The sequence below is a fragment of the Myxine glutinosa genome, chromosome 2 (assembly GCF_964187855.1).
Source record: "Myxine glutinosa chromosome 2, kmMyxGlut1.1, whole genome shotgun sequence".
Taxonomy (NCBI): Eukaryota; Metazoa; Chordata; class Myxini; order Myxiniformes; family Myxinidae; genus Myxine; species Myxine glutinosa.
Window position 1 is genome coordinate 206,474,638 of NC_136262.1, and position 23,887 is coordinate 206,498,524.

The 23,887-nt window shown below is 48.5% G+C and overlaps 1 protein-coding gene across 2 annotated transcripts in view; it reads left to right on the forward strand.

Annotated features, from left to right (window-relative positions):
* Positions 1 to 23,887, forward strand: part of ATP6V1B2 (ATPase H+ transporting V1 subunit B2) — a 181,931-nt gene that overhangs the window by 134,169 nt on the left and 23,875 nt on the right. The window contains exon 13 of one of the 2 annotated variants that reach the window (XR_013622454.1): positions 94 to 198. Coding sequence is in view for 1 of the 2 variants with exons in the window: in XM_078772191.1 (XP_078628317.1) it covers positions 94 to 202 (109 nt within the window). In the remaining variant the exon portion in view is untranslated. Of the gene's footprint in view, positions 1 to 93; positions 203 to 23,887 lie in introns of both variants that reach the window. The other variant, XM_078772191.1, reaches the window with a different exon arrangement.

Sequence of the window (23,887 nt, forward strand, 5' to 3'; positions counted from 1 at the left end):
CATTTTGGTAAATGCACATGACCTTTTCACACTGTCCCTTTGGAGTGATGGTGTCTGTCATTTTCTGACCTCTCCTTTTCTGCAAACCTTCAGATCTATCCTCCAATCAATGTGCTGCCCTCACTCTCCCGTCTCATGAAATCTGCCATCGGAGAAGGCATGACGAGAAAGGATCATGCAGATGTGTCCAACCAACTGGTGGGTCAGCAGTGGTTGTCGATTCGTGGCTTGGCATATTGGGTGGTCTGTATTATATAATTTTATTAGATAACTGGGGCATGCAACAATCCTTCTAAGAGAAATGTTGGATAGAATAACTTGATTTAAATGGTCTTTCTTCCAACTTTTCTTTGCAAAATGCTCAGAAGCTTTTCTTTCTTTATAAATGGTGTTTAGCCGAAGTATCTTTTCTGGGATAGCTTGGACTTGAAAATTTCAGGTGCATTATGCTGCCGTCTTCATAATGCTGTTTAAACCTCTTCCATGAGCCTTAACCAAGATGGCAACTTTTATGCTATTTCCCTGCAATACCTGGAGTTGTGTAAGAAACTGTTACAAATATTACATGGAAAATGAAGACACATGGATTTATATACAGGGTTACCCAGAAAAAACTAAGGTATTTCTTTGGGTTTGGGGTATTTTTTGTCAGTTGCTGTATTTACAGGTGTAATCGGTTGCTTGTTTCTGTGATAGGTTATATATATATTATTTGCTTTTACATGCCGCACTTCTATACGTCTTTATAATATTTTGTCTAGTACACAGTACTTTATTGCTCCTTGTTGCAGGGTTATAAACATATGGGCAATACCCCTGGTTCTCACCTGGTAGAATAAACAGTACACTACACTGACTAAAGGTATTTTAAACCAATTTGAATGGTTTCTCGAAGACATGTAGAGTCATACTAACATAATCATGAGACTTTAAACAAACAAAAAAATACCTATTTTTGGGGGTAACCCCTACCCCTCCCTTCCTGTATACCTCCTCAGACCCCAATTTTCTAATGCCTTCAACAAACATGGGTACATCACGGGTGATGAAGGTTGTGGTGAAGTTTCATTGAAATTGTGTATGTAGTTTCAGAGAAAAGAGCAAATACCTATTTTGGGGAGGCAACCCCCCAGTAGACCCCTCATGGCCAGATATTTTTTTTAATGCTGTGAACAAACTGGGAAAACACGGGTGATTAAGGTTGTGGTCAAGTGTTATCAGAATTTCGTGTGTATATTCTGAGAAAAAGCAAATACCTATTTTGGTGGACAACCCCCGCAAGCCCCGATTTATTTATATTTATATATATATACAGTGGTACCTCGGCTTACGAGTGCCCCAACGTACGAGTTTTTCGGGATACGAGCCGTCGCTCGGGCGGTTTGTTGCTTTGGGATACGAGCCGAGATCCGATGTACGAGCTCAAAAAATTTATTTTTTTGAATTTTCCGGTTGTGGCTTCCGGTTCCGGTCACGTGGTTATCTTGCCGTGAAAGCATCTCTGCTTGGATATAAAACACGCAATCGTCGAAATACATTAGCGAGGAATCTCCTTGCTCCAGCCGGTGACGTCATCGGCGGGGATCCCCGCCTCCAGAGTGGCTGGTCACGTGACCGCCAAAGCGTGTTGCGCGTGCGGGTATAATGAGCTACACCTGTGGATCACGTGACCACGGAAGCACGCCTCGCTTGAGACGTACCATTACAGGTACAGGTACAGTACACGTGAGCACAGAGCAAAAGTTCACTGAAACCGAGATTAAGAAAAAAGAAAAAACACCTCGTGGTCCGTGCTCGATATCCGAGTTTCAATCTTTTCAAACACATGATGCTCTCGGTCACGGTATCTCCTGCGAGCTGCTTCTCCTTCAACCACACAAACAACAACTTCTCCATATCTTCATGGATAGAGGTCCAGTTTATTTCTTTACATTCTCTTGTATTATGTACAGTATATACGAGGTCGTGCTTGTTTATACATTATTTGTTATTTATAAAGTACATTTTTGTTATTTAAAAGCACCTAACAAAAAAAATTGGTGTTTTTTTTTTGAGGCTGGAACGGATTAATAGCATTTCAATGCATTTGAATGGGAAAATTTGCTTTGACTTACGAGCGATTTGGCTTACGAGCTCCGTCACGGAACGGATTAAACTCGTAAGCCGAGGTACCACTGTATATATATATATATATATATATATATATATATATATATATATATATATAGATACATATATATATATACACACACACACACATATATCTATATATATATATATATATATATATATATATATATATATATATATATATATATATATATCTATATATATATATATATATATATATATATATATATATATATATATATATATATATATATGTATATATATATATATATGTATATATATATGTATATATATATATATATATATATATATATATATATATATATATATATATATATATATATATATATATATATATATATATATATATATATATATATACAGTCATATATATATATATATTTACGCCATTTCGACCTACGTCAAATCCGACTTTACGCCACTCTTCTAGAGTAAATTTCAGTTCAGCGAACGTCATTATGTGCGACTTTACGTCACTCCTACGGACGTGAAAAAAATTAAATCTTTCCTTAAAAATATATTTAAAATAAATTGATTAACAATAAAAGAAGCTAAAAAAAATTCAGTTCAGCGAACGTCATTATGTGCGACTTTACGTCACTCATACGGACGTGAAAAAAAATTACATTTTTCCTTAAAAATATATTTAAAATAAATAAATTAGTACATAAATTAACAATAAAAGAAGCTAAAAAAACAATTTAAAATACAATAAAAAGCACATTAAAAATATTTTAAAATGTATGTACAGTATACTGTACTGTATGTACGCGTAGCTGCTGGTTCTCATTCAAAACAAAGGCGACGCCATATGCATTTTGTCCTGTGCTGCGGTCGCGTGCTTGCTTTGCCTTTCGCTGGTATTTTTGTGATTATTCCTTTACTGTGTAAAACAACCAACGTAACGTGGCAACAGCGAAACATGACTATGCCGGCTCGGACGACCGTCCGTGGCAGACGTCACGTCACGTCACCGTGCAGAGTGTGCAATGTCCGCGACGAGGTCAGGCCCCATGGCCCATGGCCCATGTGAAACGAACGACCGTGTCATGCCTGGAGCCGGGGTGCCTGGTCGGGCACCTCGCCGGCATCCGGCGTCGACGAACCGATCGACAAGTGCATGTGCACATGTGCAGGGATTTGCAAATTCGCAATTTGCAATTTGCTGCGAAGCCGCAGCCTCCCCCAGTTATGTACTCTAGTTTTACGGTGTTTGTCTTCATTTTAAGGCATTTTCAAGACATTACGCCCGATTTACATCAAAAACCGAGTTACGTCACGGCTTATGGAACCAATTAATGACGTAGGCCGGGGTATTACTGTATATATATATACACATATATACACACATATATACACATATACAACAGGCATTTTAAGGCCATTTTCCCTGCAAGAGCGGGGGTTAGCCTTGCGGTCCCCATGACAATCTTCTCCATTTTGCCCTATTTTCTCCATCTCCCCTTGTTAACCCCCTTGCCCGCATTTATTCTTCGACCATATTTAGCCAAGTCTTTCTCGGTCTTCCCCGTCCTCTACTTCCTTCTACATTCATTTCCATCACTCTTCTCAACCAGTCACTTTCATCCTTCCTCAACACATGACCAAACCATCTCAACCTGTTCCTCTTCACAGCATCAATCACAGGCTCTATTCCCATCATCTTTTGCAATTCATCATTTGTCTTCCTCTCTCTCAACGATACTCCGCACATCCGTCGAACCATTCGCATTTCCACCCTTTCCAATCTTCGTTGCTGCTCTACGTTCATTACCCATGTCTCGCTCCCATAAATCATAACACTTCTCACACATGCAGCATACACCTTTCCCTTCAGCTTCAACGACACTCCCCTCATGATCAGCACGCCACTCAGTTCCCGAAACTTCTTTCATGCACATCTCACTCTAGCAACCGTTGCCGAGTCTGATCCACCTTCTCCATTCAGCATGTCTCCGAGGTAGCAAAATGTTTTCACACCTTCCAGCTTCACGCCGTCTCCAAGATCCAACTCAACATTTCCTCCATCTGCAGCTCCCTCTGTGCACACCTTACATTTGAATGTAGCTGCCACACTGGTTAATGACCCTCTCAGACCACTACATTTTTATAATAATAATAATAATACATTTATTTTATATAGCGCTTTTCAAGAAGCCCAAAGACGCTTTGACAGAGTACAAAAAACAAGTGCAAAAAGACAAAAATCAATAGGTAAATAATCAAAGCAAAAGGAAGGAGAAGGAGAAGAGATAGTCAGGGGTTAAATGCTGTGGGTTAAATGTTGAATGCAGTGTTGAACAGGTGGGTCTTGAGTGATGTTTGGAATGTGGTGAGTGAGGAGGAGTCTCTGATGGTGTGAGGTAGTGAGTTCCACAGGGTGGGAGCAGCGATGGAGAAGGCCCTGTCCCCCCAGGATCTGAATTTGGTCTGGGTGGGGGAGGGTGGGAGGGGTGGGGGGGGGTCAGGAGGTTGGTACCATTTTTGATGAACCCACTCAGCACACATTGTACATTGAATGGAGTTCACTCCAACACCCTTCCTACACACAACACAGGGCCACTTCCCAGTTCTTTCCACCTCACCACATGCTTTACCACTTGCCATCACCTTCGTCTTTCCGATATTCACCTTCAGACCTTTTGTCTCCATACTGTCTTCCACTTGTTCATCTTTTCCTTCAGTCCATCCATACTTTCCGCAATCAACACCAGATCATCTGCACACAACAACTCCCACGGTAAACCCTCCTCTACGTTCTGAGCCAGCACCTCCATCACAGCTACAAATATTAGTGGACTTAGTACCGACCCCTGATGCACTCCCACCTTCACCTCAAACTCACCACTGTTCCCGTCCTTCGTCCTTACAGCTGTGCGCGCTCTTTTGTACATTGCCATCACTACTCTGATCAACCATTCCTCCACTCCTAACTTCCTCAATGCCCATGTCAATACTTTGCATGGAACCCTATCGAATGCTTTCTCCAGATCAACAAACCCAAGAAACAACTTCTTCCTCTTCTCTCTTCTTCCTCTTCTTAGTATATATATGTATACATATATATATAGTTATATACATATGCAGTAATACCCCGGCCTACGTCATTAATTGGTTCCATAAGCCGTGACGTAACTCGGTCTTTGACGTAAACCGGGCGTAATGTCTTTAAAATGCCTTAAAATGAAGACAAACACCGTAAAACTAGAGTAAATAACTGGAGGAGGCTGCGGCTTTGCAGCAAATTGCAAATTGCAAATTTGAAAATCCATGCACATGTGCACAGGCACACGTCGATCGTTTCGTCGACCCGGATGCTGGCAAGGTGCCCGGCGAGGCACCCCGGCTCTAGGCATGACACGGTCGTTCGTTTCACATGGGCGTTGGGCCATGGGGCCTGACCCCTCGTCGCGGACATTGCACACTCTGCACGGTGACGTGACGTCTGCCAAGGACGGTCATCCGAGCCAGCATCGTCATGTTTCGCCGTTGCCACGTTACGTTGGTTGTTTCACACAGTAAAGGACTAATCACAAAAATAGCAGCGAAAGGCAAAGCAAGCAAGCACGCGACCGCAGCACAGGACAAAATGCATATGGCGTCGCCTTTGTTTTGAATGAGAACCAGCAGCTACGCGTACGTACAGTATACTATATGTACATTTTAAAAATATTTTTAACGTGCTTTTTATTATATTTTAAATTGTTTTTTTTAGCTTCTTTTATTGTTAATTTATGTACTATTTTATTTATTTTAAATATATTTTTAAAGAAAAATTTAATTTTTTAAATGGCCCCTCCCCAGCCTTACCCGAATGTTCCAAGCCCCTCCTCTCGCTGCCGGTGTGAGCCACTCCCCTTGAGCTCCGATTGGCTGCTCGCTGCTTACCGGCCACTCCCCTGCAGCTCCTCCCTTCGGCCTTGCCAGACTTGTTCCAGGCCTAGCACGTGACATTCCAGCCCAAAAGAACACTTAACTCACTGGCCTGCTCAACGCAAACTAACACAGGAAAGGAGACTACGCTTACATTTACTAAGAAATAACTGAACTGAAGCGAGGCTACATGTTGTGGTGCGACTACCTACGAGGGGGGGTCATCCTTTATTCACAAAACCGCAACACTACCACCCTCTCTCACCAGACTTGTCCCGAGTCGACCCCAACAATGGAACGACCGGTAGAGCCTGGCATGCAAATTTAACTTTACTTTTAAATGTGACACATAGGTGTAATCCCCCCTAGCATTTACTCTGACCCATGTGTGTGACATTTTTAACACTAAATATGTCACCCCTATTGCGTTGAGCAGCTACTCTAACAGATTCACACCCACAACTACCTGAGTATTTCCGGAATTTTCAAACTAAACACTTAGCCGGTGGGCAGATTCTTGTATTTACAATGCACGGAACGTAAACTTTATTTACAATTCTATGACCCAGGACCTGTACTTTGGGAAAGAAAATTGGAGGGGAGAAACAAAACGCTCATATGGCACTTGCTGCTTGCATCTTGCGTCTTCTCTGTGCGGCTAACAAAACCGGCTGGCCCTGACCGGCATACAGGCCATATGAAGCATCAGGGCCATCTAAGTTTCCACATCTTCTTCATACCTGGCACACGAAAATAAACAATGCTTTTATTTTTCATTGCCAAGCAGGGCCACTCCCACGTGGTCCAACTGCGTGGCATCAGTGCCACTCAACAAGTGGTCTGAAGGTGCAAGATGATTTTGCAGCAAGATGCTGCACAGCAGAGGTGCGAGGCCACAAGGCTTGTGGTCCATGAGTGTGACAAGGGTGCAGCAAAAAGGGGTTTGGCAGAAAAGTGCTGCACAGGTCAGTTGCACAGATGTAGCAAGGGTGCAGCAAAAGGACTGGCAGCAAGGTGCTGCACAGTTCGGCTGCACAGGTGTGGCAAGGACATGGCAGCAAGGTGCTGCATGGTGTAACAGTGCAGAATGGATGCTGCACAGTTCGGCCTCCAAAATGGTCCTGGGGCGGGGAGGGAAGACAAAGCGCAACAAGCAAAACGGAAAGGACACAGTGGCACGCAAAAAAAACAAGGTGACCAGACACCACCATGCCTGGTGCGGTGCGAGGGACGCGGTAGAGCGAGCAGAGCAAACCCGTCCCTAGCCGTCCGTACCCCCCACCGTTGGCGACACTACCCTAGCCCCCCTTGTATTTACAATCCGTCTCTACGTCTTGTCTCCCATATCCCCGTCTAACTCCAAATACGTCTCCCAATCCCTCCCAGGAAGGAAGGGAAGGAACACAACAATGTCTTACTTACGTCATGATGCGTCTTACCGCTCAATCAGCTTACAGAGCCTCGGTGTGGAGCTCGTCCTCCGCGGTGACTGGCTGTGGATGGTGCGAAGGGATTTCTTACATCCTAACTATTCTAATACAGCATTACACATTTAAACTACCCGGGGTCGTACCCTGCCAATCGGCCTCTTTAAACTATGTGGTTCTAAGAACCTGATTTCCCATTGCCCACACTGTGGTGCCCACCGAATTTGGGTCTCACCCCCACAAATTTTCACACTGTGCCCTCGCACAATTTCGGGGCTGGGTCGTGTGGCTCCACCAGCAGGTCTACCTACCTGCGCACCTCCGCCACTGAAGCCGCCTCCCGAGCTTGCCTGCTCCTCGCGACTATCTAACCGGGAAGGCTCTCCCTGGCACTTACCCCTTCTATGCCCACCTTGGCATCGGGCAACCCGGGTCCTATCCTGGGATCCTCCTGCGGCCTCACCTGGCCGACAAACTACCAGTGACGGAGTGCCCCAATAAGTATACTCACTAATTAAGCCGACACGCCCAGCCATTCCAAAGACTACTGCACCCTCCAAAACACTAATTCCTACTACCCGCACCACAGGTGTCAATATCCATGTAATTTAGCTATGCCCTCTACCTGGCTTTCCACTACCCCCCGGGCTTTCTTGAATGGGTTCCACTTCCCCCCATTCAATCCTTCGCACCATGCATTCCACACTACTTACTTCCACACCAACTACTTTCACACCTTTTATTCGCACACCACTTTTCTCACACCACGACTTCTACACCTGAACACAATTCCATTTATTCTCACACTACAATTCACCAAAAACACAGCATCATCTATCCAACTAATTTCCCCTAAAACTCGTGCTTCCCTCGTCGTCCCTTTGAACTAAGCACACCCTGTTCGTTAACAACCACCTTAACTCTCTACGTCCCCTCTATAGTTCAGGTGTCACTACTTAAATCTTGTCCCTAAGATCTTCTAAATCCCGAACATTATCCTAGCCCTCCCTCGGCTAGCTTCGGTGCCCCATGGAGGCAACCATTGCTGGCCCCTCCATGGGCCTAACACTGCCACCCCCCTAAACTAATGCTTATGGGCTCCCCCTGTGAGGAATGGTCAGTACCATTCCCCCACGTGGGGTACACTACTCCCAGTCCTCTACACTACGAGCCTCTCCATGTGGATGTTCGATGTCACGGCTCGGCCTCGAAGGGCCGAGCGATCCATGCGGGTGGTTGGTCGCCTGTATGGGGTGTCTGTCCGGCATTTTCGATCCAAGGGGGGAGGGATTGATGGGCCCAGGTGCCGGGCTCCATCCCGGCACGGGGCTTCACGGTCCCACGCACGACGACCCCAACCGGCCACGGTCAGAGCACCGCACCCGACAAGGTGCGTGGCTCCGAAAACTCCGACCTCCCCTTGAACCCAGCCGATCGGCCTTGCCGCCATATGGCACCAACCATACAGTGCGGGGGCCGGAGGCACGAATTGTGCACGCCAGTCCTCGTGAGACCGACGCTGCACCGGTCCCTGCAGCACACAACTCACCGGGGGCTAGCGTACGCTACCCGTCCCGCTAGGCGCTACCCAGGTCGGTGTCGATGCCTGAGCCGCGTCCTCACACATCGCGACCCACTCCACACTCGCACACCCAGGTGCACACACGCCTTTCACACACCCTGATGTCGCACACTCTGGTGCACATGTTTCCCACACACACTCCGGTGTGCATTCTCGCTCACACTCCGGTGTGCTTTCTCGCTCACACTCCGGTGTGCATTCTCGCTCACACTCCGCTATTGCACACTCCGGTGCACACGCTTCCCACACACACTCCGGTGTGCTTTCTCGCTCACACTCCGGTGTGCATTCTCGCTCACACTCCGCTATTGCACACTCCGGTGCACACTCTTCTCTCACACACTCCGTTGTACACTCCGGTGCACACTCTTCCCACACACACTCCAGTGTGCATTCTTCCTCACACTCCGCTATCGCACACTCGTGCACACGCTCCCCACACACACCGGTGTGCACTCCTCCACACTCTGGTGTGCACTCCTCCACACACTCTGGTGTGCAATCCCCCTCACACCTCACTATCGCACACTCCGGTGCACACTCTCCATCCACACACTCTGGTGTGCACTCTTTTTCTGCACACTCTGGTGCACACTTTTCCTCTACACACTCACCCATCGCACACCATGGGTCTCGCCTCTCTCCCAATCGTGCTGAGCACCCATTCACGCCAAACACATTCACACCATTTTTACTCACCTCGGGGCCCTCCTTCTCCGCCAGCACCTGCAAACTTTTTATTTCGTTAGCAAGCACAGCATCACGGTGCAAACACGAACTTTGTACATGTTCCATGACTACCTCCCATGATTTGCTCCCCTTCTCTTCTGCCTCTTCAACCCCAATCATTATTTCTTTTTCCCGGGTTGTCTCCTCTAACTCGACGATCGTCGGCGCCCCCAAAATTTTGTCTTCCAATTCGGCCTTCCTCGGCGACCCCGAAATTTTCTTTCCCAATTTGACGATCGCCCGCTCCTCTACACCCCGCGTCGTGATTCCCATAGCCCCGGTCAACTTGGCTGTGCTCCGCTCTATCTCGCTCCCCACGCGTTCTCCGTATCGCTTCACCCCGTTGTGTACCACCGCGACCTTCCCGCTCAACCTGCGCCCAATGTCCTCCCCTGCCTTTTTCATGTCCCTCTTTGACGCTGCCCTCATATTCTGCATATCGCACCTGGACTCCCTCAATTTTTCCATGTTACACCTGGATTCTTTTATTTCTTCCCCCAATTTTCCATTTGACCACCCATCTTGTTTTCCAACCCCTCCTTCATTTCTTTCATTTGATTAGCCATTTGACCACCCATTTTGTTCATTTCCCTGGTGGATATCTCGCTCGTCGTTTCCATATACGCTATCATTTGCGCCATAAGAAGGCCCATATCTATTGGCGCTGCGGGCTCGGCTCCCGCCGCCACGTGCGAGGCGCCGCCATTTTCTACCCCTGCTGCCGCCCCCTCTTCGGCTTCCTCCACGACCAACTCCTCTTGTTGGTCCTGGGTCATTAATTCCTCCTCTACTACCCCCACCGGCATTTGACCGAAATGGCCAGCCATCGTACGAATTTAATTTGGTTTTTTTTAAACTAAATTTCGTTCGCTCGTAATTTTGAGTGCGTGAAGCGCACTCGAGGTCCAATTATCCCACTCCTGACACCAATTTGTTGCGGATCTCTCGAAGCACGTCGACGTACAGAGGGGGGGTTAAACCCCTGTTCCCCCTCAGGTCTTCGAGTCCACGAGGCCGAGTCGCCACTCCCGTAGCGAGCGTGGGAAAGGGTATCGGGTCGACTCCACACGTACCCACGCTGCCATGAAAACGGGGACTGGACCTCGCACAAGCCACGCTAATCAAATACGCCCGAGCGGTGTGCGTATCACGTGACTCGTGCCGTTCCTTTTATTGAACCCGATTCGAGCGGTTTTATTCGTGCGATGTTAGGCCAATAGATGGAAAGGACGGGAACGGTCAGATAGAAGAAAGAACACAGGTTTATTTACAATGTACAATGATCCGGATAAAGGGAAGGGACACAGAGCAGGCTTAATCAGTCTTAACTTATCACCCAGACACGGGCCCACTCACTCACGCAGGGAAAAGGAGGAAGGAAGGACAGTTCGCGCTCCAAACGCGCCGGTCGCTCTGTGACAGCTCGCCGGGCTTGGCCCTCGGGTGTTCACGGCACGTATGCTGGGAGCGCAGGCAGGGAGATCGGCGTCTGTGGCTCCGAAATGGATCGTCTCCACAAGCGCAATTAACACAGGCAGCAGCAGAGTGCAGGGCACAGGGATAATTCGTGTAAAGAGGGGGGGGGGGGGGGGGTCATCCTTTATTCACAAAACCGCAACTATATATATATATGTATATATATATATATATATATATATATATATATATATATATATATATATATATATATATATATATTAGCAGAAGAACCCGGCATTGCCGGGCGGGGGAGGAGAGGGGGAAGGGGGGGGGAGGAGGAGGGGAGGGGAACAGGGTGGAGGGGGGAGGGGGAAGGGAGGGGAAGGCGGGGAGGGGAGGGTGTGGGGGTGCCCGGGGGAAGAAGGGCCCCTCCCCCCTCCCCCATCCCCCATCCCCCCCCCCCTTCCCCTCCCTCCCCCCTCCCCCATCCCCCATCCCCCCCCCCCTTCCCCTCCCCCCTTCCCCTCCCCCTTCCCCTCCCCCTCCCACCCCCCCCCCTTCCCCCCTCCCTGCCTTCCCCTCCTCCTCCCCCTTAACACCAGGGGGGTTGACTCAGCCTGTCATCCTACCGAGGTCGGCAAATTGAGTACCAGTTCACTGGTAATTCCCTGTGTGCTGCAAGAGGCGCCTAACAGGGTTGGCGGCACGAACCCGGAAGTCGGAACTCATTGTCTTCAAATAAATGTAGCATGTATGTTTCACTCTCTGTCACATGCCGTTGGTCCCATGTCAATCGGATGAAGTTGAAAAATTAACATTACGAAGTTTCTCTGGGACGTACTGATTCCGAATAATGAAGTTGAAAAATTAACGTTCCGAAATACGCTAATTACGCTAACAGAAGCGCTGGCGCTGCAAAGCGCTAGAGGGAGCGCTGCGCTCCCTCCCTTCGATTCCCTCCCTCTTCTGCTAGCGCTTCTGCGCTAATACGCTAATTTTAAAACCCGACGTTTTTTAAAATTTAAGGTGTGCTGTAGTTGCTCTGAGACGTACTAATTCCGAATATGCCTTTGGTTTTTCTCTGCGATGAGTAGTTCTCGAGTTATAAGAGGACAAACAAACATACTTTACTGCTTTATATATATATAGATATACTTTACTGCTTTATATATATAGATATATAGGTATAGATATATTTATAGATATATATATAGATATATATATATATATATATATAGATATATATATATAGATATATATATATATATATATATATAGATATATATATATAGATATATATATAGATATATATATATATATATATATAGATATATATATATATATATATAGATATATAGATATATATATATATATAGATATATAGATATATATATATAGATATATATATAGATATATATATATATATAGATATATATAGATATATATAGATATACATATATACATATTGTTATGTCGGTGGGGTAGCAATATGTAGAGCCAGATAGATCTGTGTGGGTAGGTATTCGTCTGTCGCGGTAAGGAATCTGACCTGTAATAAGTTCTGTGTGTTTAGGCGTTTTGTCGGTTGAGTACACCTGTGAACATACCACAACGTTCGAGTGACAAGTAGAGTAGGGATTAAAGAATAACGCCCCTGTGTGTCACACCTGATAGCCAAACCTTTGTCCCGTATGGCAATGCACACCTATAGACACGTAGTTAGGTCCCTAGCGCAACATTAAATGGTTCCCTTCCCTGACATGACTTTGGAAGACGGACAGGCGTGGGGGGGGGGGTGTGCGGCTCAGAGCACCGCCGCATGGACCGCGGCCAGCTTCACCTACGAGCTATGAGCACGCTACACGCACGAGCTATACCACGCCCAAGAGGGCTGTGATCGGTTGGCGCGAATGGACGCGGAAGGCGCGAAGCGGGTCGACAAAAGGCGGGAAGTTACGAGGCTCCGGTTGGATGCCGCACCGAGGCTGACTTCACCGCCCGAGGTTATAAAAAGAGCGCGCGAAACTCTGCGCGTAGATTCCTGGCCCTGGCAGTCCTGGTGCGATCTCGAGTGGAGAGAGTCCTGTCCCTGGTTGTGTTGGCTCGCAGTCTTGGCCCTGGTTGAGTTGGCTTGAGAGTTGGCTTATCGATCGTGTGTGAAGATCGACCTCGTGGTGCTTGGAGCAGTGCTTGTGCGGGAGCGAGGCTCGGTGCTGTGAACGGGCCTAGCGAGGCGGGCGGAGGATTCCTCCATGCCGGAGATTGAAGACGACAAGACAGATAAGACCGAGCCCCGCATTCCCGATTACATAACGGACGTGTTATTTTGGTTGTTCACTCCCCCCCGTCTGTATTTGACGTCAGTGTGTGGGATCTCAACCGAGGAACTTTATATAATATCGCGTTTTCCTGTCACTACGTTTCTTTGCAATAAACCCTTGTATTATTTTCCATTCCCATTCAAAATCTTGGTTGTTCGCTTGAAATAATTTTCTTGCATGATCGAAGCTGCAGTCGGCGCACAAGGTAAGCTTTTACCGCAGCTTCCACTTTCCTTCTTCCTCCCGTGCGGCCATCGTAAAATCCGTATTGGCCGTAGCCTCCATTAAAACCGTTTAGGCCTATCCGCGACCTTCTGGTGTTAACCGGAGTCGCACGACAACTGTTGTCGAGGAGTGGGATAGAACCCTGGAAATAAATTTGGTGTCAAGGAGTGTGGAGAATTTGGAAACAAATTTTTTTTAGTCCGAGGCAAAAATTTTGTTTAGTCGATTGGGCTTGCACGACGCGAAAGGTGCGTCATTCAATTTTATCGGTTCCTGTTAAAAGACGCGCGGGGAAGCTACTCCTTCTTACGGATGGAAGAAGTAGGCAATATGGAGGAAAGGAGAATGGAAGATGCGGGAAGTCTTGGGGGTGAGTCGGAAGTAGAGGGTGGTGATGGAATTTCCCCGCCGCAGGGACGGCCTCCGTAGACACCCAGGCCTTAATGCAATTTATGGCGCGATTGGATAACAAAATCGAGGGAATGGGTGAGCGATTGGGAAATCAAATTGGGGGATTGAAAAATGATATGGGAGAAATGAAAAACAAAATGGATGCTCAGGGTGAGCGGTTGGAAGGAAACATTGAGGGATTGAATAACAAGATGGAGTCCCGGGGGAATAAATTTAGGGAAGGAATGAAGGGAATGAGTGATAGTTTGGAAGGAAAGGTAGAGGGAATGAACGAACGAAGGAGTGAACCAGGGAAGGAAACACAGGAGAAGCCAAAGGTGGCAGAATTTGAATCGGCACGGGGGGAGCCAAATTGGGAATTGCACCGGGAATGGCATGTGAAGAGGTGAATGGGGAATGTGTACAGGTAGATGTGGAGTGCCAAGAGGTTAATGGTGAATGGGGAATGTGGAAATTGTGGTCAGGAATGTTTCCCACATCATGACCTGGAGGTTCATCGGGACCGGGTGGATGCCCCAACACCCCAACCAGGGGATGGAATTGAATCCTTGCTGTGCCAGGGCGGTGGTTCAGAGCAAGAGGGGGTAACATTATTGGGGTCCGTGCTATGGAGCCGGACCGGGTATTTATTGGGAAAGAAGGCCTGTCGGGGCCAGAAATGATTTGGGGTGATGATGATGATGAGCTTGATTTGATACAGCGGCTGGGGACCTGGGACAGTCCCATGGAGGATAAGGTTGACCGGGCCCAAAGGAGCTTGGGGGAGGAGGTGAGTCGGTCCGAGGAGGTGGTTGTGGTGACCATGGGGACCCTCATCGTGCATAACAATTGGGAACAAGAGGCTCCGAAATTACAGAACCAGTTGGGGGAGTGTTTTGGCTCTGAGCTGAATTTGGACTTTGGAGAGTCGGGAAATCGAGCCTCTGAAGATTTGGTCCCCATAGGGAATGTGGACCAGCTGCAGGGAGGGGCAGAACAATCCGAGGGAGTTGTTACCTGCAGCTGCGGTTTGGGATGGAAAATCAAAATTTTTAAAAGGAAAAATAAATTTAGATTTAAATGGGAGTTTGATTTGGAGCAGCCATGGGGAGAGTTGGTCCCCGGGCTGTGGAATGTGGGCCAGGGGAGGTCATTGGAGATGGCCTCGGGCAAAAGTTGCCCCTTTAAAAATTTGGGTATGCCAGCCAGCTAGGGGGCTGTGCTGAAGAGATTTGGACGTGGGGTCCAGCCATGGGTGTCATGGTACGACCTGGGCCTCACGGGGGGTCTGGTGGAGTGTGGTGTCCCTTGTCCGTCGGGGCGCTGTCCGAGCTGGTGGCTCGGGCCGGCAGGGTCACCGGACCCTGGTGGGGATTAAGGCCTCCAGGGGGTCCGAGGTGATTTCTCAAGCCTGGGATGGCAAATATTGAGGACCACTAGGGGGAGGTGTTCTGGGTCGTGCTTTGGTGGTGGCACTGCGGACGGCCAACTTGGGCCTGATGTAGTGACCACCCGGGCATGCGGCCTGGCACCCTCTCCCTGAGACTCTGGGACAGCCGGCATGTGGTGACCTGCCATGCGGTGCTGGGCTATGGACGCGGGTCGAACCGCATGGACAGAGATGGAGATAGCCTGCCAGACAACCATTGGGGCATCTGTGGAACGTGATGGTGTGAGAGTGACCTTCCACAGATGTTCCGTTATGATTTATGGACTCTCGGTTTGGGAAGAGAGCCATGGGGTTGATGAATCGGGAGATGTGCAACGAGCCTTGTTTATGGGCCATGCTCGGCTGTCATGTGTATTGCAAAGCATCTTTCTTTGGTGAAATGAGTGAATTGTTATAAATGTTTGGCATGGGTAATCTGAGGGTGAGATGTAAATTTAAGGGTGAATTTTGTGAAGAGAAATGGTGGACACTATCGCGATGCCATTATTGATCCAGGTGTGTTAGACCAAATCGTTGGAGGCAGTGATAAAATTGATAGGGTAGCAGGACACAGCTTTCAACTGGTTGCGGGGGCGACTGCGCCAATATTTAGGACGCAGAGTCATGGGGATGTAGTTGGGTGGTCTGAGGGTCAACGTGGTGCTGTGCGTGTCCGAGGTGTGTGGACCATGTCTTCTGGGTGGGTCTCCTGGTGGAGCATGGCTGTTGACTGGACCTTGGTGTGGTCAAGTGTGGGTGAGCACTGGGGGGCTGCGGTTCTGTGGACTGGGGGACGAGGGCGGCGTAAGTGACATGAGGGGAATGCCACGCTCTGTGACCGTCTCCCCCAGGGCCGAGGTTGTGCGCGCGGTAGGGTTTGTTGTGGCAGCAGGTGCTCACCACATTGGCCAGCTGGGACTGGTGCAGCTGTGTTCCTCGCAGGGGGGCCGAAGGGTGGATGGTGGGTCGCATCCTTATGGATACTCATGGGCCATGTTGGCGTCTTGACTGCTCACCTTGTCCCGATGACCCTTGCATGGTAGAGGTGCGGAGCTGTCGTGGCCACAGGTAGTTGTGTAGTGATAATCACCGTTGGATGCGGACCCACATACATACCTGCCAGTGTAGTGGGGACAAAAGAAGAATTTGGAAAAATTTGATTGGCCCAATGAGAAATTTTGGGATTTGTATGGGTGGATTGCACTTTGGACCTGACCAACCTACAACTATCTGCGCTTGAGGTGAGTGTTTTGAGGTGTACTGTCCCAGGCGTCAGGACTTGCTTGGTAAATTTTTGGACATGTAATTTGGAGTTGGGAGGCGGGTGAAAGTGATGACATGGCGGGTGAGAGTGATGACATGGCCGGTGAGGGGGGATGGAATGTGTGCCACAGAGTCTTCCAGGTGTGCCACAGAGTCTTGTGGGTGGCGTTTGTGTTTGTGTAGTGGTTATGTGTTTCTATGTGGTCGTGAGGTTGGAGAAAATGTTTGAGTGGTGATTATTGTGAAATGTGTTTTGGAAATATGGATTTAAATGTGAACTGGGATTTCACATATGGTAGGCCATGGCAAAACCTTTTGTAACATCTTTTTGCAACATCTGCTTGGAATTGTGCTGAATTGTGTTGAGAATTGAATGGCAGCGGGGGAGGAAGTGTGTTTTGGGATCTTGTGGGTGGGGAAGGTGTGTGTGTCCGCAGGTACGGATCAAGCTCTGAGGAGCGATGCCTGCGACCCCCCTCTGCGGCAATTACCCCTGGCAGCCAGTGGTATCTCCAGATTGGAGCTCGTCGGTGGAGGGTCTGGTTGGGCGCCCTGGGTTTAAGGAGACCCCCGGCGACCCGTGGAGCTGTGCGGCCGCAGGAGGCAATGGAGCCTGGTGTGTGGAGACCCTCACCGGCGAGGTAACGGCGGAAAGGGCTGTTGGGCTGTCACGGGGAAAAAGAGGTAAAAGGGGGGGGGGGGCAATGAACTTGTGAGTCGGTTGACTTGTTTTTGGGACTGCGGGCACCACAGCCTGAAGCGCCCCCACCATCTTTTTGTGCGGTACCTCCCCGCTGCCTAGTAGTAGAAATGACATGCACACACGAATGACATCAATGCCATGGTCCTGCAGGGGGGTATAATAAGTGCTTTAAATGATTTTGTGCCGTGATGAGTTTTGGAATGAGAATGAGTGGATAAGGGGCTTGTGTTGAATGAATGTGGGCGAAATCCACCGAGCCATGTCACTCACCTGTAACAACTGGACAGGGCCCGCAGAAATTTAGGGGCGCATTGTGGATGGCCCCGCAGGTAAGGTTGTGTCTTGTGGCATCCACCGGGGGACGCGGTCTGTAGACCCGGGTTGTATAAATGTTTTTAGAGTTTTGGAATTTTGTAAGTTTGCTCAGGTTTGTGGTTAAGTTAGTTTTGGCTTGTTGTTTGTTTCCTCCCTCCGCAGGAACAACGAATAAGACCATTGTAAATATTTGATTGCATGATGTTAAGGGGAATTAGCATGTTAAGGTGCATAGGGAGGAAGTCCGACTCACTTCCCATAGCCCTCCTGATTTATTTCAAAGGTTAATTAAGTGTGAGACAGTAAGTGTTAAGGCTGGGATGGTAGCGCCTGCAGTGAACCGAGCAGGAGCTACAGTTCCAGGTGGGGGACTCTGTTATGTCGGTGGGGTAGAAATATGTAGAGCCAGATAGATCTGTGTAGGTAGGTATTCGTCTGTCGCGGTAAGGAATCTGACCTGTAATAAGTTCTATGTGTTTAGGCGTTTTTGTCGGTTAAGAGTATACCTGTGAACATACCAGGATGTTCGAGTGATAAGTAGAGGAGGGATGAAAGAATAACGCCCGTGTGTCACACCTCATAGCCAAACCTTTGTCCCGTATGGCAATGCACACCTGTAGACACGTAGTTAGATCCCCAGCGCAACATTAAATGATTCCCTTCCCTGACATGACTTTGGAAGACGGACAGGAAAGGGGGGGGCCGGCTCGGGGTGCCGCCGCATGGACCACGGCCAGCTGCACCTACGAGCTATGATCACGCTACACGCACGTGCTATGCCCACGCTACACAAACGAGCTACACCACGCCCAAGAGGGCTGTGATCGGTTATCGCGAATGGACGCGGAAGGCGCGAAGCGGGTCGACAAAGGGTGGGAAGTTACGAGGCTCTGGTTGGGTGCCACGCCGAGGCTGATGTCACCGCCCGAGGTTATAAAAAGAGCGCACGGAACTCTGCGCGCAGATTCCTGGCCCTGGCAGTCCCGGTGCGATCTCGAGTGGAGAGAGTCCTGTCCCTGGTTACGTTGGCTCGCAGTCTTGGCCCTAGTTGAGTTGGCTTGAGAGTTGGCTTATCGATCGTGTGTGAAGATCGACTTTGTGGTGCTTGGAGCGGTGCTTGTGTGGGAGTGAGGCTCAGTGCTGTGAACGGGCCTAGCGACGCGGGCGGAGGATTCCTCCACGCTGGAGATTGAAGACGACAAGACAGACAAGACCGAGCTCGGCGTTCCCGATTACATAACGGACGTGTTTTTTTTTTTTTTGTATACAAGATCGAGGCTCGTGAGAAAGCTAACATTAATCACACAAAAAGTCAAACCGACACACAAAACACAAAAAAATAAGGGGAGCGGCAGACAAGGTGGGGAGAGAGGGGGAAGGACACAAACACAACATTTGAGAGCAGGGACAACGGGAGAAATGTGGGAGGGGGAGGGCTTTGGGGGAGGTGGGAGAGGTATAAAACATATGAACACTGCAAGGACTTCCAGGAAAGAAGTTGGAATTAAAAAAAAAAAAATTAAGTATATCTGGGGTGAATTAGCAGGGGTAGAAAAGATCAAGGTTTTGCATGGGGGAAGATAAAAGATGGTGGCGAACAGTTGTTTTAAAGACCTGGAGGGAGGAGTGGGATTGAAAGGAGTGGGTGAGTTTGTTCCAGAGGCGGGAGAAAAGAGGAATGAAAGAGTGAAGGTGAGCAGAGAGCCGAGATTTCGGCAGTTTAACCATCAGAGGGTTGCTGGCAGATCTTGCGCGACCTGTACGAATATTTGGGCGGCAAAGCACAGAGAGAAGAGCTGGGGGAGCAAGGCCGGAGAGGAGTCAGTCGAAGACAGAAAGACCACCAACCTGCCTGCGGTAAGTGAGTGAAAGGCCCTCGGAGTTAGCTTCATCAAGGGAGATTCCAATTATTCTGAACGCTTTGGTTTCAACAGCGTGAAGACGAGCTAGGTGTGAGGCAGGAGAACCAGCCCAGAGGGGAGAGCAGTATTCCATTGAGCTGCGTATGAAAGCCCTGTATGTGGTGAGGAGCTCAGGTGTGCCAAGGAAGGACTTCGCACGACGGAGGATGCCCAGTCGGCGACTGGCTTTGGAGGCCAGGTTGGAAATGTGGTTTTCCCAAGAAAGATCATGGCAGATAGTGAGACCCAAAAGCTTGAGCGACAGAACTTCTTGGAGAGGATTGTTCAGAAAGTAGATGGGAGGGTTTTCCAGTCGGTCCTTTCGGAGAGACATTGTAGGAGTGTGCGATTTGTCAGGATTGAAAGACATGTTCCACTTGTTTGACCAGTCTGTGATTTTTTCCAGGTCTGCAGAGAGTGAAGAGGCTGCAGACTGCCGATCTGAGGGATTAGGAATGTAGCGGCAGATAGTGGAGTCATCAACAAAGAGATAGAGAGGATTTTCCAGAGAGTCGGAGAGATCATTGTTGAAGACCAGAAATAGCACAGGGCCCAGAACACTACCTTGGGAAACTCCAGCCAAAACAGGAAGAGGAGATGAGAGAAACCCATTCAGGGCCACACGTTGACGACGACTAGAGAGGAAGTCCGCCAGCCATGCGTGGAGATTTCCATGGATACCAAAGGAGGAGAGTTTGGTGAGCAGAGCTGGGTGCCAGACCGCATCGAAGGCACGTGATATGTCAAGTGAGACAGCTCTGATTTCCTGTTTGGCATTGAGGACCTCCATCCATTGTTGAGACAGCAGAAGCAAGATGTCCAGAGTAGAATGACCTAGTCTGAATCCAAATTGATGATCAGAGATCAAGCCATTGGAGAAGAGGAAGGATTTGATATCCGAAGCAATGATGGATTCCATGACTTTGCTGATAATTGGAAGCATGCTGATTGGTCTGTAGTTACAAGGATCTGTTTTTGCACATTTTTTGTGTAAAGCGGTAATGTTTGCTGATTTCCAAGATGCTGGCAGATGACCTTGAGCAAAAGAGAGGGTGAAAAGAACAGCGAGAGGGTGAGATAGAGCCGCAGAGCAGGATTTTAGGACCTGTGGGCTGATGCCGTCTGGTTCAGTTGCAGAATCAGAGTCGAGGTTTGACAGAAACTTCTCCACCTCGTCAGGAGAGATGGACACAGAGTCCAGGGGCAGTTGGGTTCGACTGCGAAAGGTGGGAACAGAGAGAGATGGGTTTGGGACACAAGATTTTGAGGCAAACACAGAGTTGAGGCATTCGGCTTTGTCACGTGCGGTATCAACTGCGTCGCCATTTGAGGTAAGGGAGGGGATGGAGGGGGAACAAACACCAGAAACGCTTTGACCAGACGCCACCAGGATTTGTAGGAAGGAGACAGGTTTGAGAGTTCAATCTTGAGTGTGGAGAGATAGTGCTTTCTGGCACTGCTGAGGGTAGACACACACTTGTTCCGAGCTTGGTGGAAGGAACTGAGATTGCCTTGAGTTGGATTTGCCTTCCAAGAGGCAAAGGCAAGTTGTTTTAGTGCAACTGCCTCACCACAAGATTCAGTGTACTATGGACGGGAGGAAGGGTAAGACAACTGAAGACGAGATGGGATAAATCTGTGCATGAGAGAGAGAGCAGTTTGCTTTGGAATAATTCCCAGGAAGAATTTATGTCGGAGGCAGTGGAGATGGGAGACAAGTCCGGATGATTTATGGCTGCTTGCAGACCGTGCCAGTCAGCCTGAGTGAAATGCCAGACTCGTCGGCGCTGAGGAGGCTCTCTGAGAATGGCCAGAGAGATGTCCACTTTAACAAGCACATGATCAGAAGAACCGATTGGAGCAGAAGAAGAGCAGCAGACATTTGCAGGGAAGTTAGTCATAACCAAGTCCAGAAGAGAAGATACTCCATTGACTGAGATCCGGGTCGGGAAATTGACAGATTGTGTCAGTCCCAATGAGTCGCAGAAGTCCTTTGCTGAGGTGCCATGGCTGGTGAGAGATGAACCCACACCCAGCCAGCTGGCATGATGACAGTTGAAGTCGCCACATATGAGGAAGAGAGAGTTTGGATAGTTGATAGAAGTTGGTCCATGTTGTCCGACAGCGAAATGTAGATGGAGTCATCACTGTTTGGAGGATGGTACAGAACACATTGGACGGTACAGAACACGGTACAGAGGACGGTACAGAGCAGAGAGGAAGCCATAGCCAGAGGTACTCTGGGGGTGGGGTGGAGAGAGGGCAGTGCAAGGAGAGTGAGGAAGAGAGTTTTTGATAAAGATAGCCACCCCACCACCAGGACGAGGCTCAGGTCTATCATACCGGAGGAGGGAGGGAGTGAGGGAGTGTTATTTTGGTTGTTCACTCCCCCCCGTCTGTATTTGACGTCAGTGTGTGGGATCCCAACCTAGGAACTTTATATAATATCAAGTTTTCCTGTCCATACGTTTCTTTGCAATAAACCCTTGTATTATTTTCCCTTCCCATTCAAAATATTGGTTGTTCGCTTGAATTAATTTCCTTGCAGGATTGAAGCTGCAGTCGGCGCACAACGTAAGCTTTTACCGCAGCTCCCACTTTCCTTCTTCCTCCCGCGCGACCATAGTAAAATCCGTATTGGCCATTGCCTCCATTAAATCCGTTTAGGCCTATCCGTGACCTTCTGGTGTTAACCGGAGTCGTACGACTATATATATCTGTGTGTGTGTGTGTGTGTGTGTGTGTGTGTGTGTGTGTGTGTGTGTGTGTGTGTGTGTGTGTGTGTGTGTGTGTGTGTGTGTGTGTGTGTGTGTGTGTGTGTGTGTATGTATGTATATATATATATATATATATATATATACATACACACACACACACACACACACACACACACACACACACACACACACACACACACACACACACACACACACAGACTTGGCATTTAATATGGAATATTTTTTTTCTTGACTTGTGTTTACTTTCTTAACTCAGTATATCAATCTGGTGAGTTTCTTTTACACTTTGGTGATTTATTTGTTAAAATAACCAGGTCAGTGATTGTCTGTCGGAGCAAGAAGTCAACAACAGGATTATATCACAGGTGGTGTGGCAAAATGTACGGACAGGTGCATTTGATGATTGGCTTCACAGTCGGGTATACCAGGGTTGTTGCGTTCTGTATTAGTGGAAAACAACTGCTGCACGTCTCCAAAAGTTATTGCCGCTTCCTCTGGAGATGGTCTGTCAACTCGACAATGCTGTTTGTCATGGAGTGGTGGCTTTACGAAATTACGGCACGAAACGGCGTGCTATTGCTCGGCAGTATGGCATCACTCAAGGTCAGGTGTCAAAGATCCTGAAACGAAATGCCAAACGAAAAGCTGGCAATGCCAGAAAGTAGGGGTGTCCCTACTCCAATACCGAGGCCAGGACGTCCCCACAGAACCACAAGGAGGGATGATCGCCAGCTGAACCGGTTAGTCCGCAATGGCCGTACCAAGTCAGCGAATCAGCTTAGGGCTGAGTGGCAGCAACTGACAAATGTGCCTGTATCCAGAAGGCTAGTCAACCAACGACTGGTTCAAGCAGGCTATCGTGCCAGGCGTCCCCTGAGAAAGCCATGCCTGACCAGACAACACCGCCAGCGCCGATTGCAGTGGGCCAGAGAGCACCGTCAATGGCAGCCAGGACACTGGAATCACGTGATCTTCAGTAACGAGTCTAGATTTCTGGTCTATCGTCAAGATGGCCGCGTCCGAGTGCGCAGACAAGTGCATGAAGCCTACAACAAAGATTGTATAGTGCCAAGAGTCCAAGCTGGAGGTGGTGGGGTGACCGTTTGGGCTGCTTTTCATGCAGGGGGCAAAACTGACCTGGTTGTTCTGAATGGAAACATGAACCAGTTCAAGTACAGGGCCATTCTGGAAGAAACATTGCTCCCATTTGCTCGTGCAGCCTTTCGAGGAAACTTTGTCTTCCAAGATGACAATGCACGGCCTCATCATGCTCGCATGATCCAACACTTCCTTGCTGACCGTGGTGTAGAGCATATGGAGTGGCCTGCCATGTCCCCGGATAGGAATCCAATAGAGAACTTGTGGGCAAAATTAACGCGTCAAATCGACCACTTGGACCAGCAGCCGACCTCTGCGTGAAT